Below are 15,483 nucleotides of genomic sequence, written 5' to 3'. Positions count from 1 at the left end.
ATCGAGTCCCACGTCGGGCTCCCTGCTCAGCGGGGAGTCTGCCTCTCTCTCTGACCCTCCCCCCTCTCATGCTCTCTATCTCATTCTCTCTCTCAAATAAATAAATAAAATCTTTAAAAAAAAAAAAGAAAGGAGAAAAAGGGAGAAAGAAAAGAAGCAAGCAGTTTGAATGACAGTATGTATAGTGTTCTTCCATTTGTAAGAAACATTTTTAAGGGAAAAAATGCATGTAATGCATAGGAAACTTCTAGAAGGATACACCAGACCAGGAGCTATATGGGGAGCAGGTAGAAGCAGCATTGGGAAGAGTTACTTTTTTATTTTTCACTTTAAAACCTTCTGTCTCTTTTTAAAATCCTGAACATGTTATTTGAATAACTTAAAGACTAGGTATTTAATGATTAAAACAACACTGCTGAGGGCGCCTGGGTGGCTCAGTTGGTTAGGCAACTGCCTTCGGCTCAGGCCATGATCCTGGAGTCCCGGGATCGAGTCCCACATTGGGCTCCCTGCTCAGCTGGGGGTCTGCTTCTCCCTCTGACCCTCTTCCCTTTCGTGCTCTCTGTCTCTCATTCTCTCTCTCTCTCAAATAAATAAATAAAATCTTTAAAAAAAAAAACAGTGCTGAAAGTAAAATTCCAATTCAGAGAAAATTAATTTCTATGAAAACTGTCATTCCCCAACAATGTCAGAAAAACGAAGCATAGCTATTCAACATACACAGCAGGTCAGATTGTCATGATTCGTTCTGATTTCACATGTGGGGATAAAAATGCCTCACCAGATTAGAAAAATTCAATAAAATTTATAAAAAGCACCAAGCACTTGCCACACTTAATAAGTGGGCGTTCAGCAAAGGTTGCTGTTATCCCCCAGCCCTTCTACCCTGCCCAGTCCTGACTTGTGTCAATGACCCATCTAGGATGATTATTGCAAAGTGCAAGATTTAAATACCATCCCAGGTGAACATCAGCCCTCAAGGAAGATGGGAACGTCTTCCCAACAATGAAGGCATTTCCTCAGGATCTGCAGATGGTACCACCTCCATACATACAAGAGCAATCCCATTGCCTATTAATGTTCCCCATTTCAAAGAGACTCCTACACACCCATGTATTTCCCCCAAAGATTTCCTATCCCCCCACCCCACCCCCAGTCCCCAGCAAACCAGCCTGATGAAGAGTAGGAGCTAGAGACTCCCACATCCCTTTTCTTCCCGCTATCATTTCGTGTCCACAGATCCTTTCCCTAATGTGCCTTGTGCTCTCCCCAAAGAAATGGTGCTGGAGACCAAATATCAACCCTGACCAGACAAGGAGGGGCCATGTGATATTCACCAAGTTCCCAGGCCAGAATTCTATTTTTTCAGAACACTTTGCTCTTTGAGGTGCGGTCTCCCTCTCCCTCCCACAACCTCAGCCCCTGGATCTGGCTGCCCACTTCTGGGCAGGAGATGAAGAGAGATCAGATCTGCCTGGGAGGCCTGTCCCTGTGAACCCAAAGCCCTGAGAACCCGAGCTCCCATCCTCCTACATACTCTCCCCACAGGCCCACAGGTGGAGAGCACTGGGAAGTGTTCCCACAGTGCATTAGCTCTGAACGGGGGAGGAGGAAGAAGAGTGTCATGCTATCCAGCCTCTGCTGTCAATAATTCATGAGGTTCAGACTGAGGGGCACCAGTCAGAGTCAGTTTTCCCCGGACATGGGGAAAATTAGACTCAAGCTCTCTTATCTCATCAGGATGTGCTGAGTACCAAAGCTGAGTACCGCAGCTGTAGCTCCTTGGTTGAGGAATATACTCTAAATCCAGTGCACGCCTGATAAATCACTTGCTACCCAGACATCCCCTTTTGAACATACCTTTTTAGCTGCTCTGCAGAACTACACATATACTAAATGAATCTCTAGCAAGTATGAATTCTATTAAACAGCGATTCCCAGAACTGAATTTCACAGCCCAGGATTCTCTCTCCTCTAATTGTAAGGACTGACATAGAGTTGCCAGACTGGTGATTTCACCAGCTAACAACACTTTTCTCAACCTACCCATCTACTTTCATCATCTTTTCTTAACAAAAAGACTAACACACACATACACACACACACACAAAGGAGCAAAAGCGTATCCCCAAATAAAGAACTGTCAAGTTAAATAAGCTTAGCTTTATGAAACTCACTATATTGTCTTTCTCTGTCTCAGTTTGCCTGGAACAAGTGCAAACTTTGCCATAGATCAGCATCACTTCTCAGTCTGGCATTTGGAGGCCCCTGGGTTAAGCTAATTCAGCCACTGACATTTGGGTCTGTTGGGGCCTTTCTACAGTATCCCATAAGCCATCCAGATTTGTTAATTCTCCCAGAAACCCAGAAGGGAGATCATTTCAGCCTGCTCAGCAGAAGTGTAGGGTGAAGTCTTGGACACAGAATTTATAGCTCGAGAGGACTTTATTCATCATCTCCCCCAGCATCTCTGTTTACAGATGAAGAGCCTGGCCTGTAGCAACAATAATAGTAACTCTATGGTGGCAATAATTACTATGTGTTTAGTAGTTTCCAGTTTATAAAGTGCTTTTACGTTCCGTAAATATTTATTGAACCGGGATGGAGGCTAAGTCCTGGGGACATGGTGATTATGGAGAATTGAGTACCCCTGAGTTTGTATTTCCACCACTGGCTGGGAGACCCTCTCACCTCTTGCTACCACTTAGGCCCTGTACAATGGGGCAGTCCTCTTGGGGTGGAGGGTGCCAGAAGTCTAGTCCAGTCAGGATCTTTTCCCCTGCACCCTGGTGACCATAGTGATCAGAGTCTGCCCTCCAGGCCTGTGAGGATGGAGGAGACCGTGAGCCAGTGTGAAGGGCAGTGCCAGACCCTAGCCCAGCTGCTCCTCCTCATCACATCTCTCTCCCAGGCTCCTCCACCCTCACCTGAGACCCTCACCTGGTGACTCCGTGTGGACCACAGGCATCACTTCCATGGGCAATCTCAAAACATTTGCCCTCTTGTGAGCTATCACATACGTAGACCCAGACTTTCCTGGAGATGGAGGTCCATCTTGAAGTTCCGGGAAGGTTAAGCAACCAACTCAAAGCTCCCCCACCCCGGAAAACTAGCAGGGTCAAGCGGCGGGACGTTGCCGACGGCGGGGAAGTCTGTGGGTTCCCGCAAAGGCGCGGGCCCTAAAGGAAACCTGGGGGACCGCCCAGTCCCATGCCGGCCGGGGCCAAGCCGAGGCAGCTGGGCGCGGCGGGCCGTGCGCCGGCAGGGGGCGCCCCGCGGCCACAGCCCCCTCGGGCTGCGAGGAGCCGGCGCCGGGCGGGACTAGCTAGTGGTCCAGCGCCAGGGCTGGCGGGGAGCGGGGCGGAGATCTGGCAGCCGGGCGGGGGGCGGAGCGGGGCGGGGAGGAGGCCCGTTCCTCGTTCCCGTCCTTCTCGGGTTATTACCGCCCTTGAGTTTACGGCGAGACGGCGCCACGCGGAAGGCGGGGTTCTTGCTTGCCAGCTGCGCCCGGGCGTGGAGGTCTGTGCGGATGGCCAGCTCCGGGATGGCGCGCCGGGACCCGCTCGCCAATAAGGTGGCTCTAGTCACTGCCTCCACCGACGGGTGAGTGCCGGGGCGGAGTCTCTGAGGCCCCCGCTATCTGGAAACAGGTACTAACCCCTTGACCTTTGCTTCCGGGCCGAGCCCTCAGACCTCACTGCCAGGCAGTCTGACTCCGGAAGAAAGGAACCACGTGGTCGGCCTGCAGCGCCTCGGAATCCGCTTGCCTTGGCCCCACTTGCCACTTCAGTCTCCCAGGGCTCTGGGCTGCCCGAGTCAAGCGGCCCCAGCTAGAGTCTGGGAGGACCAAACACCAAGAAATCCAAGACAGTCCAGATTTCAAAAACCCTATCCCACGGCCTCCATCGAGTGTGGAAATGTTCCAGACACCCCATTGGGCGCCCCTTACCTGGACGGGACACAAAACCCACGTGTCCAGGTTTTTGTTTAGCTCAGTACATTTTGCCCTTGCCCGACCTGTTTCTCACCCACCGCTCTTGTCTGTTTCTCATCCCCACAGGACTTTGCTAGATGCCTGCACTACACAGATCTAAAGTACAAATGTGTGCGAAATGCTAATGACTCACACCTGCCAAGTGTGGAACCCTTACTCCCAGGGGCGCAATGTAAAAAAAATGACATTTTTTACTAGAGACCCACCCTTTCACATGCACCCACACAATTTAACAATTTTGAGAAGATGTAGACCAGTAAGGGAGGTATCTGGGGACAGGGGCTCTTTCAAGTGAGACCCTCCAATCATGCAAGGGGCTGTTGCTACCCCTCTGGCTCATTTCTCTCCCCTCAGTCCCTACAGCGTGTGGGGCCCGTCACTGTGGGGATGCCTGTGGAAGGGAATTTCCTGAGAATCTAGCCTGAAGGCCAAAACCCTAGGAAAAGTAAGTAAATGAGTGCTAAAAACACGCTAAGCTCGTCCATCTGTATGGTAATGGCTCTTTTACACACAAAGCAGACAGGAGGTCCTACCGAGGGAGAGCGGGAATTCAGGCCTGGGCATTCTGACGCCGGAGCCCATCTCTCAACCGTTTCCCCCGTACTGGCATTGACGGGCCTCTCTCTCTGCCGCAGGATCGGCTTCGCCATCGCGCGGCGCCTGGCCCGGGACGGGGCCCACGTGGTCATCAGCAGCCGGAAGCAGCAGAACGTGGACCGGGCAGTGGCCGCGCTGCAGGGGGAGGGGCTGAGCGTGGCGGGCACCGTGTGCCACGTGGGGAAGGCCGAGGACCGGAAGCGGCTGGTGGCCACGGTGAGCAACAAGGGCATGAGCACAGAGCCAGGAGGTGGCGGAAGGCAGTCAGCCTGAGCCTCCTTCCCTGCTTTCCTAGACAACACTGATGTGATGCGAGCCAGCACTGTTAACTAAAACATAACCGGACGTTCTGCATACAATCCACCAACACATTTTTATTGTGTGCCTTTCTATGATATCTCTGAGAATCATCCCATCCCAGTCAGAGAATCAAAAACCACTCTAATGCTTCAACCCTGCATCATCCCTTGGGTCACCCAGGACAACAGCTGGCCCTGGTTCTCCAGTAGTTTCCAATCTAATTGGGCAGATGAGAAAGGTAAATACAATTGCAAAATAGATGTCTCCACCCACAGGCTAATAATCAATCCCCGGTTCTTTAGCTTGTAGAGTCAAGTCCCTGGGAACCTCTTCCGGGAGGCAGCCCACCATGTTTCAGCCACCTACTGTGTGTCGTTCACTTTGTCCAGAGCCTTCACTGGTTATCTCTAAACCTGACAAGAATCCAAGCAAGGCAAGGACTATTCTCCCGGTTTCGGAACATTCAGAACATTCTGCTCTGAAAGCTGGAGCAACATCCTGAGGTCCCACAGCCAGTTAGAAAGAGCTGTGAGTCAATCCAGACCTACCAAGCTGACTACAGACCGGCAGGCATTTCTCCATTAGCACTGGGTCAGGCCTTTCATGCCCACTTGGATGTTAGTCTCAAAGAAAGTGTCAAAGCCAGTGTAGAGTTGGTACTTGGCACCAGCCTTCCAGCGACACAAGAAAATGTGAATATCTGGCAAAGGAGGCTGCTCTTCCCTCAGGCTCGGGACACATACTTTATTCCCTGGAGTAGGAGGGAGACTCTACCCTAAATGGAAAGTATAACAGACTGGAAGGCTGGCAGGAATAATTTCATAATCATAGAAGAGGGGTCCCTTAAACAATGGTAAACGGTGGTTTGATAGGAAAAAGTCATTCCATTTTTAGGGAACCATTTGGCAGATGCCCAACTGTGCACTGGAGAAAGCCAAATGTATGTCCAAGAAAGTCACCTTGGGGCACCTGGGTGGCTCAGCCGGTTAAGTGCCCAACTCCTGATTTCAGCTCAGGTCATGATCTTGGGGTCCCGAGATCGAGGGCTCTGCGCTGAGCGTGGAACCTGCTTAAGATTCTCTATCTCCCTCTCCCTCTGCCCCTCCCCACCTCCTCTAAAATAAATAAATAAATATTAAAGAAAGAAAGAAAGTCACCTTGTCTGGCATAGGCTGCTGGACAGAGCCTGAGATTGGGACCTTGATCCTGAAGGTGAAGAGAGCCATCTGGGATCCGGGACCAATTGCTGAGTAGCCATATGAAATGTGCCTAGCAACTTAATGTCAAAATCCTGCCAGGGAAACAACCTCTCACCCCTACCAGGTCCACTTACCCTGAGCTACAGCCCTGGCTCAGAGGTGGGGCTTGAGGTAGACCTCCAGGAGGGGGTGAGCCTGGGCAGATGGAGGAGGGACAGGGTTCCACATGACCCTGCAAAATGAGCAGCCAGCCAAGGAGGGACCGAAGGGGAGAGCGGAGCACTGTGAATTCACAGCAGAGAGCACAGATTCGGGATTGCCGCTGGAAAATGGCCTGGTGGGAAGAGTAAGGGACAGGGGCTCCGTAGCCTCCCAAAGAAGTTTAGATGTTCTTGGAGGAAATAAGGCACGTGAGGTTTTGAGCAAGATGAAAGTGAATATATTTGAAAAAGATAATCTGGCACCGGTAAGAGGATATATTAGAGTAGAAAAGACTCTGAGCCAAGGATGTTAGCAAGGAAGTTGTATCTGTCATTCAGGTCTAGAGCAACGGCAGTGGGACCAGAATGGATACACCCAGGAGACATTGAGTGGGAACCCAGCAAGATTTTTTTCTTCCTCACCCAGTGTCAAGAAATGGGAAATAGGGCGCCTGGGTGGCTCAGATGGTTAAGCGTCTGCCTTCGGCTCAGGTCATGATCCCGGAGTCCTGGGATCGAGTCCCGCATCGGGCTCCCCCCTCTGCGGGAAGTCTGCTTCTCCCTCTGCCTCTCTCTCTCTCTCTCATGAATAAGTAAATAAAATCTTAAAAAAGAAAAAAAAAAGAAATGGGAAATAGGAGGGATGAGTCAAAAACAATTCTCAGGGGCGCCTGGGTGGCTCAGTCGTTAAGCGTCTGCCTTCGGCTCAGGTCATGATCCTGGAGTCTTAGGATCAAGTCCCACATCGGGCTCCTTGCTCAGCAGGGAGCCTGCTTCTCCCTCTGCCTCTCCCCCTGCTTGCGCGCTCTCTCTCTCTCTCAAATAAATAAAATCTTTAAAAACACACACACAGGGACACCTGGGTGGCTCAATCGGTTAAGCGTCTGCCTTTGGCTCAGGTCATGATCCTGGAGTCCTGGGATCGAGTCCCGCATCAGGCTCCCTGCTCAGCGGGGAGTCTGCTTCTCCCTCTGCCTGCCGCTCCCCCTGCTTGTGCGCACTCTCTCTCTCCCTATGACAAATAAATAAATACAATCTTAAAACACACACACACACAACCCTCAAGTAATCTGTATGGCCAGTGTCAGGATGGAGAATGACTGGAGAGGGTACTTATTAGCTATCGGCGATGGGCTCTGCCTGTTCTCAGCTGTTACCCTACAATGGGGAAAGGTGCTCCTTAAGAAGGGTTACTATCCTGGGCGCCTGGCTGGCTCAGTCAGTTAAGCGGCCGACTCTTGATTTCCGCTCAGGTCATGGCCTCAGGGTCATGAGAATGAGCCCCAAGTGGGGCCCTGAGCTGAGTGGGGAGTCTGCTTAAGATTCTCTCTCTCCCTTTGCGCCCCCCCCCCCCCCCCCGCCGAAGCACATGCGCTTGCTCTCTCTCTCAAAAAATAAGTAAATAAAAAGAATGGTTACTATCCACTGGCTTCCTAATCTGCTCTGCAAAGCTTCTCAAAGGCGTAGGGGAGCAGAATCCAGATCAGCCGCTTCTCCACTTGACTATACTTTTTCTAAAAAATATACCTATCAGAAAACAGAGCACCCAACTCCTAACCTCTTTAGTGTAGTGAGCACACAATTTAGGGCAGGCCCACTATGACTGGGCAGTCATAGTGCCTTTCTCATGAATCTTCTATGGTTCTCTGTTCAGTCAAAACCTAGACTTCTCCCCTCTCCGAGCTGCTAGGCTCCCTGCCCCCCAACCACACACCTGCAGAGCACAGCACCCATCCCTTTCTTTTTTTTTTTTTCCAAAGACTTTATTTATTTGACAGAGAGAGACAGCGAGAGAGGGAACACAAGCAGGGGGAGCTGGAGAGGGAGAAGCAGGCTCCCTGCTGAGCAGGGAACCCAATGTGGGTCTTGATCCCAGGATAATGGGATCGTGACCTGAGCTGAAGGCAGATGTTTAATGACTGAGCCACCCAGGCGCCCCGCACCCATCCGTTTCTAGCTTATTGTGCACTTCGCTCATCACAAGTCCATAGGCGAGACTTACACGGAGCCAAGGCAGGTGACTGGGGCTTTGTGCCAAGACACCAAAACTTAGCACCAGACAGTATCGATACCGGTTTTAAAAGCTTATGTGATTTTAAATTTTGTTAAATTTACATGTTGACAGTCCAAGCCATTCCTTCAGCAATGTGGAAGCAACTGAGCTTAGCACCTAGTTAGCAAGAATAATTAGTTAAAACGGGAGCTAGCAGATGGCACACATTGTTAATAACACCCCTCTGTGCGCCAAATCATGAAGCACAAAGTTGATCGAGGGCCCGTTTAGTGCTGCTTGCCCAAAGCATCAGAATTGCCTGCTCTGGGCAAATGCAGAGTCTGGTTTCAGAGTCACGTACTGTTGGCAGATTCCGTTTGGCCACTCATTACGCTGGCACATGCCTTCGCCGTCTACTTTCAATTTATTAGCAAGGTGCGATGTTGCCTTTCTTGGCTTCCCCAGTTTAAATCTCGGTTTCTGCCTTGAATCTTCCATGCCTCCAAGCCACAAAAGGGGGAGGGGAGAGAAAATGACATCATAACTGAGTGGGAAACCGCTTTAAGCCCAGGCTGGTGTCTTCCCTACCATGGCTCCTGGGTAACCAGTTTCATAGTGACCCCAACTCACTTTCAGAGGACTCTGAAGGATTAGCTCTGTGGTAGAAGGGAGACCGGTCTCAGATCTGCCACCACTAACTAACTAGCTTTGTGCCCTGAGCAGATTACTTTGCCTCTCCCAAAGACCCACTGAGCAGGCTTCCTCCTGTTCCTTAGCCAGCCCTCATATATGTCATTACTGAGAAATCCACGGAACTTAGTTTCGTCCCCTGTGCCGTGAGGACATTGGGCTGGGTGATCTAAAGGCCCCTCCCAGTGGTGACATTCTGTTGGTCTAAAATAGTTTCTCGGGGTGCCTGGGTGGCTTAGTCGGTTAAGCGTCTGCCTTCGCTCAGGTCATGATCTCAGGGTCCTGGAATCGAGCCTTGTGATGGCTCCCTGCTCCTCGGGGAGTCTGCTTCTCCCTTGCCCTCTGCCCCTCCCCCCCACTCATGCTTGGGTTCATGTGCACTCTCACTCTCCCTCAAATAAATAAATAAAATCTTTACCAAAATATAAGTATAAATAAATAAAATAAAACAGTTTCTCCATTCAGGTAGGTGTGGACAGATTGAGTTTGAGATCATGCTAACTCAGTCAAGGAGAACTGGAAAGTAAGCACTTGGACAAACGGGGCTGGAACTCAGTGATGACTATTCAGTGAAAGGGTCTGGAAATGGATTTTGAGGTGGGACCTGAAGCCATGAGAATAGAGGAGCTCCCCAAAAGGGAAAGTGTAAAGAGTAAAAGGTCAGCAACAGCCCTGGGGGGTGGGGGCAGGAAGAAAAGCCTGCAAAAGAAACTAGACCCAAGATGTTTAGCAGCAGAACTTAGGGTAGCTGGGGAGAGAGATGTTTCAAGAAAAAGAGATGTCATTTTGACATCATTTTGTTCCTAAGAAGGAATTCTTTATCCATATTGATAAATGCACCTCCCTTACTGACCTGCAGTCCTAATTCAGACCTTACTCCTCTCTCTAGGCCGTGAACCTTCACGGGGGCATTGACATCCTGGTCTCCAATGCTGCCGTCAGCCCTTTCTTTGGAAACCTAATGGATGTCACCGAGGAGGTGTGGGACAAGGTGAGAGGGAATTAAAAGAGAAGGGGACAGGCCTCAGAAAACAGCCAGAACAAACTCAGGCTGCTTTTAGAAAACGTTTGTCAAGTGCCATGGAAATGTGAGGAATCCCTGTGATCTGCACACACCTGGAGTGCACCTGGTAAAGGGCAGGTGGGGGGTGGCTTCCTCTTTCCTTGCCCCCCTTTCATTTCTGCTTCTCCCCAGTTTGGCTCTTCCATTTCCTCCTGGCTAGCCTTCTTCTGCTTCACTCTCCAGCTTTCTCCCCCCCCAACATACACATCCAGGCTCTTCTTCGGGTGTATTTCCAGCAGAGACATGGCAGCTATCTGCTAATAGCTAATACGCTTAAGGCTACACAACCTCCATCCCCTTTTCAGCGGCCAAAAAAGAACGATTTCGCATTAGCTGGAAAACTTTAATAGCTGCTAGTTAAGCAAAATGACCTAAGTTACCACTTTATAACTTACAACCTTTGAAAAAGACCCGCGCTCTTTTCTTCTTAACTGCAATGTCAAGGAAATCTGAGATCCAGATGTCTAAATTCAAGTGTGGAATGTTGGGTTTTATGTGAGCATGCATAATTACATTTATGATATATTTCACACACCTACAGTTTTTAATTATGAAGGCTTAATTAAAATATTTGTCTTTGTTTACTAAGGTTAATATTCCCACATGATTTGGAAATGCTAAATTTTTTATGATCTCCCCTGGTTTGGCTTTTCACTCTGATGTCATCAATAACTTCTCAGCACTGAAGTTTAAGGATACTAAAATATTATAGTTTGTTTATCAGTGTTTCACAGACATAAAGACCAAAGTGCCAAATGTGCCTAAATGAGTCAGTTCCTGATTGATATTCTTTAAAGTAGAGAAACATCTTTCATGAGCAGTCTGAATAAAGACCACATGAAAATCAGTTTTAAACCAAGTGATTTTTCTTTTTAATTTGCATTTTTTAAAATGTCACAGTACATCAAATATAAATTCAATGGCTGATCCTTGATTAAACTCTGGATTTTTTAAAATAAGGACATGTGGGGAGACAATTGGGGAAATTTTGTTAGGGACAGCCTATTAGGTAAAATCATTATTACCGATGTTAAATTTCTTGGTGTGATAATGGATGGAGGTGTGTAAGAATGTCCTTATACTTTGGAAAAAATGCTAAAGTTCTACTGATAGAACATTGTGATGACTATTCAGGAAAAAAACTATACAGATACATAGATAGGACACATGGGGCAACATGTGAACAATTGGTGAATCCAGGTAAACGATATCTGGATATTCATCGTACTTCTATTGCAACTTTTCTGTAAGATTAAAAATTTCAAAATAATAAGTCAGCATGGGGGGGCACGGAAGGGGAATATCCCCGCAATGCCTAGAACAATGTAAAAGAGGGTCATGCATTTGTTTTAAATGACGGATGTGGGGTTTTGACTGGAGACTATGTCTGAGCTCCCCCCCAAAGTGCCCCTTCATGATCCCACTTTCCAATAAATGGCCAGCCAGACAGTCCATCCTGGAGGGCCAAAAGCATCTGACTCCTTAAGCTGAGAAGCCAGAGAAATGTTGGAACCAGCTCAGTGCCCGAGGTCAGGCCACGTTTTCCCAGAGCAACATGGCCCATTCTGGGGTGGGTCCAGTAGACCAGCCCAATTCCAACTTCTCCCTAGTTGGAAGAAACACAGAAAATCCAGCTCAAATCCAAAGCGGCCCTGCTAATATAGGCCAAATCATGCTCAGCTGGTTAGGAAACAAGAGGGACCAGGTTCCTTTCTTTCTCACCCGAGCCTAATATGTCATTCTCTAGCTGCAAAAGCTGGTGAAAGGGGCTTCTCCCTGGGCCTCGGCTTCTGCACTTGTCAGGTCCAGGTAAACCATCTCTGAGATCTGCACCAGGGCCCAACAAATGTCCCAGGAACCCCGCTGTGAGTCCTCATCGCCCTGCCTTCTCCAGCCCGTCCCTCATGCTCTTTCTCCTTCTCTCTCGGTTTCAGATTCTGGACATTAACGTGAAGGCCACAGCCCTCATGACAAAAGCAGTGGTGCCAGAGATGGAGAAACGAGGGTACAGACAGACAGTGAGAGAGAGCCTGGGTGCGGTGGACCTCATGTGGGCTGTGGGCCAGGGTTCCCTCTGGGAAGAGGGTCACTCTCTTCTTTTTCCAGGGGCGGCTCAGTGGTGATTGTGGCCTCCATAGGAGCCTACCTTCCGTTTCCTGTAAGAGCCCCCTTCTTTGCTACTTCCATTCCACCCCCCATCCTGCATTTTTCCACTCGTCCCCAGCCACCCTAAGAAGTGTGTGTCCCCTTTTGGAATCACACCACCAAGCCCCTTCCCACAAAATAGATGCCTTGCCTCCACAAACCCTAACCTAGGGGTGGTTCACCCACAAGACAGTTTTCTAGCTGGGGCCCTCCCTTAGAGGAGATGCCCTATTATTCGACTGCCCTTTATGCCTTACGATAAGAACCAAGAATGAACTGGAAGCAAAGACACTAACCCACTGTCTCCTTTCTCCAGGGCCTGGGCCCCTACAATGTTAGTAAAACTGCCCTGCTGGGCCTCACCAAGAACCTGGCCAGAGAGCTGGACCAAAGGAACATTAGGGTGAACTGCCTGGCACCGGGACTCATTAAGACTAGCTTCAGCCAAGTGGTGAGAACTGCGGGGACCCCAAAGGGGCATCTTCCTAGATGGCGAAGCCCAGTATCTTCCGCCCCCCTCCCTGGGCTTTTCGACATTCCCCCCATACCAGCCGCCTGTCCACATCAGACCCCACAAGCACCTTTCTTGAGGTGTGCTGTGGAGACAGGAATTCAGACTCTGCTCACACAGTTCCATATCCTTAAGGGGATGAGAACTGGGGAGACCCAGCAACCACCTCACTAGCACCTGCAAAGAATGAAACAGAAGAGGGCTGTGGGGAGCAACTGGGAACCGAGGAGGACTAGGAAGTGGAAGGGGCTTCTCTCTAGCCTTCCTCTCAGTTGACATGAGGGCAGCACTTTCTCCCCTCTCTGACCCTCTGTCTCCGCTTCTGCCACCTAAAGAGATGTCCATTTTTCCTGCAGTTGTGGATGGACAAGGCAAGAGAGGAGAGCATAAAAGAAACCATGCAGATAAGAAGGTAAGGCTGTCACAGGGGAAGGTTAGGAAGGACAAGGACGAAAGGTCTGGTCCGTCACACAGCCCATGGCTCACTGTCTTTTGGTCCCACAGACAACATGAGCATGCTCTGTCCTCCCGCGAACACACACTTCACAAGTCCATGCACACTACATCACTACAGTGGCATGTGCAAGGGGTCCACTTCCATTGCAAAAACCAAACACAGAGGCTCCGGGTTTCAGCAGAGCACTGCCCTGGGAGAAGCCCTGACTCCTCTCTCCACCTGGCTGTGGCCTCCACCTCTGGGGATCCCTAGCACCCGGGGACCAAGACCAAAACGAAAACCATGAATAAAATGCCATGTTTCCGAAGCTCAGATTGATGATCCTACAATCCAAATAAAAGGAATGAAGAGCTTCACTAAGTCCCAAAACTCCCCTTGCTAAGAAAACTCACTCATCTCTTCCCCACAGGGCTAGCCAGACCTTTCAGGCCACTTTGTCTGGCTCCTTTTCCTCTAACTTCCCTGCCTCTCTCCAGCTTTTGGTTTCTCCGTCTTGTCCCCTCAAGGACATATTCCAGCAATGCCTACTCTTTACTGGTCCAGACATTCCAGACCCCCTCAGGTGCACCCCCAAGCTGTTTGATGTCAGGCGTGAGCTGCACACCTAGTTCACAGCTCACTCACAAGTCAGGGTATTGTCATCCTGGAGCCCCGGTGAATGTCTCCACCTATGCTTCTTGGTCTTGAATGTGCATTAGAATCAGCTGGGCACTTGTGAAACTGCAGATGCTCAGGCTCTACTCCCAAAGATTCTTTTTCAATTGGTCCAGCGTAGGACCTAGGCATCTTTTTTTGGTGGGGTGGAGGGAGAGGGGGGAGTGGGGGTGAGTGGGGAGAGGATGGAGATGATTACAGTGTGCAGCTAGGATGGAGAACCACACTACTCCAGGTCTTCTAGGTTTGAGGTGCCCACTCTACCCACCTCTAGAGCATTCTATGGCAGTTAAGGTTACACCGTTCCCTAACTATGCAATCACTGATACAAACACCGAGAATTAGCACATTCTCCCAAAATGAACCTGACTTTAAGGGACAAAAATAGATTCCTGAAAAAGTTGTCTGTGAGTTGAAGCTATACAAATGCAACCATTTAAAACAAACCGTTTACTGTCTCACAGACTTCCTGACACTTGAACAGTATACACACGTGTGAAACAAATAAAATCGCTGCTCACCAGTTTATCTGTATGACTTTGGATTTTGCTGTCCTGAGTTGTCTAAAAAACAGAATGTCTCTGTATTATTTGAATATAATGTGTGGTGGGTTTTGCAGGACACAGTATTTATTATCACAGCTTATCTTCATGCTAACTCTGTTTGATTGACAGGAAGCTTGTACGCTGGTCTTAATAAATCACCTGATATTTTTTGATTAAGCAAATTCATTCCCTGTGGGCCAGGTCAGGGGGTCTGACTGATTTTTTACTCCCTTCCTTGTTGCCCCTCTTCCCCAGGATAGGCAAGCCAGATGACTGTGCAGGCATCGTGTCTTTCCTGTGCTCTGAAGACGCCAGCTACATCACTGGGGAGACAGTGGTAGTGGGTGGAGGGACCCCATCCCGCCTCTGAGGACCGGGAGAGACCTCACCGGGGCAGAGATTGGGCTCCAATTCCTGCACTCATCGACTAGCCTTTCCCACCTCTGCCTATTATACTGCTCACCTTACACCCCCCCCCAAATCAGTTCTGCCTTGTGAAAAGATCCAGCCTTCCCTGTGGTCAAGGTATGTGGTCTTATGATTCCCGCTGTTGCTGTAGCCTCCGATAAAGACTTGCCCTGAGAGCAAAGGGCAGGCCTGCTGAGAAAGCTGAGTCTACCTTGGCAAAAACCAACTAATATTTTCCCCCCCTGGACATGGAGGAATTTGAGGGAGATGGGACTGAAGGAACCCGGGTGGAAAGAGCAGGGCAGAAAATCAACAACTTGCAAAGAGAGATGCAAATAAAATGCAGATGATCATGTTGCTTTGAATTGGTGTGTTCATTTTTCATTGTGGGGTACATAGGTGTAGTAGCCAAGCAGCGATTCTTTGTCGACTACATCTCTGCATCCCCCTAATCCTCCTCCCTGTCTCCAGGACCTAAGCTTGTTGCTCAGGGGTGGATGTGTCTGCAGAACTGCCAGCTGGGAGGAGGTGGCACGGGAACTCCCGGGTGTTACTCTGGGCCTCACACTCGTGGGGTTGGTGCCAAGGACGCTGCAGGGATCCCCGGGGCTGGGCAAGCGGGAGGAAGGATGAACACCCCCCAGATCTGGCCAGGTCCTCTCCTGGCATCGCCCTCGGCCCTGAGTTCCCTCGCGGGTCAGCGAGTAGGAGCTGGACGCGTCCCAAG

The 15,483-nt window shown here is 49.7% G+C and overlaps 1 protein-coding gene across 3 annotated transcripts; it reads left to right on the top strand.

The window, feature by feature from the left end:
- The first annotated feature begins 3,409 nt into the window (after positions 1-3,409).
- On the top strand, positions 3,410-15,121 carry LOC110585445 (dehydrogenase/reductase SDR family member 4). Of its 3 annotated transcripts, XM_021695648.2 has the most exons (8): positions 3,410-3,603; positions 4,630-4,807; positions 9,863-9,964; positions 11,971-12,041; positions 12,143-12,194; positions 12,498-12,632; positions 13,049-13,104; positions 14,604-15,121. In XM_021695648.2, exons 1-8 carry the CDS (start codon positions 3,530-3,532, stop codon positions 14,716-14,718), a joined length of 783 nt encoding a protein of 260 aa, XP_021551323.1. In that variant the 5' UTR covers positions 3,410-3,529; the 3' UTR covers positions 14,719-15,121. The 3 variants fall into 3 exon arrangements, with proteins under 3 accessions (XP_021551323.1, XP_044774150.1, XP_044774149.1); XM_044918214.1 differs by lacking the exons at positions 11,971-12,041; positions 12,498-12,632 and having other exon boundaries at positions 3,460-3,603; positions 13,049-13,109; positions 14,609-14,621; XM_044918215.1 differs by lacking the exons at positions 11,971-12,041; positions 12,143-12,194; positions 12,498-12,632 and having other exon boundaries at positions 3,413-3,603.
- The last annotated feature ends 362 nt before the right edge of the window (positions 15,122-15,483 follow it).

Source organism: Neomonachus schauinslandi, chromosome 9, assembly GCF_002201575.2.
Source record: "Neomonachus schauinslandi chromosome 9, ASM220157v2, whole genome shotgun sequence".
Lineage (NCBI taxonomy): Eukaryota > Metazoa > Chordata > Mammalia > Carnivora > Phocidae > Neomonachus > Neomonachus schauinslandi.
The sequence above is the reverse complement of the archived record's forward strand: the minus strand, read 5'-3'. Positions and strand labels throughout refer to the sequence as shown.

Excerpts from the sequence above, each read along its gene's own strand:
- LOC110585445 (XM_021695648.2), top strand. The coding sequence starts at position 3,530 with ATGGCCAGCTCCGGGATGGCGCGCCGGGACCCGCTCGCCAATAAGGTG. Across the intron at positions 4,808-9,862 it reads GGAAGCGGCTGGTGGCCACG|GCCGTGAACCTTCACGGGGG; the intron begins GTGAGCAACAAG and ends TCCTCTCTCTAG. Across the intron at positions 12,195-12,497 it reads GAGCCTACCTTCCGTTTCCT|GGCCTGGGCCCCTACAATGT; the intron begins GTAAGAGCCCCC and ends TCCTTTCTCCAG.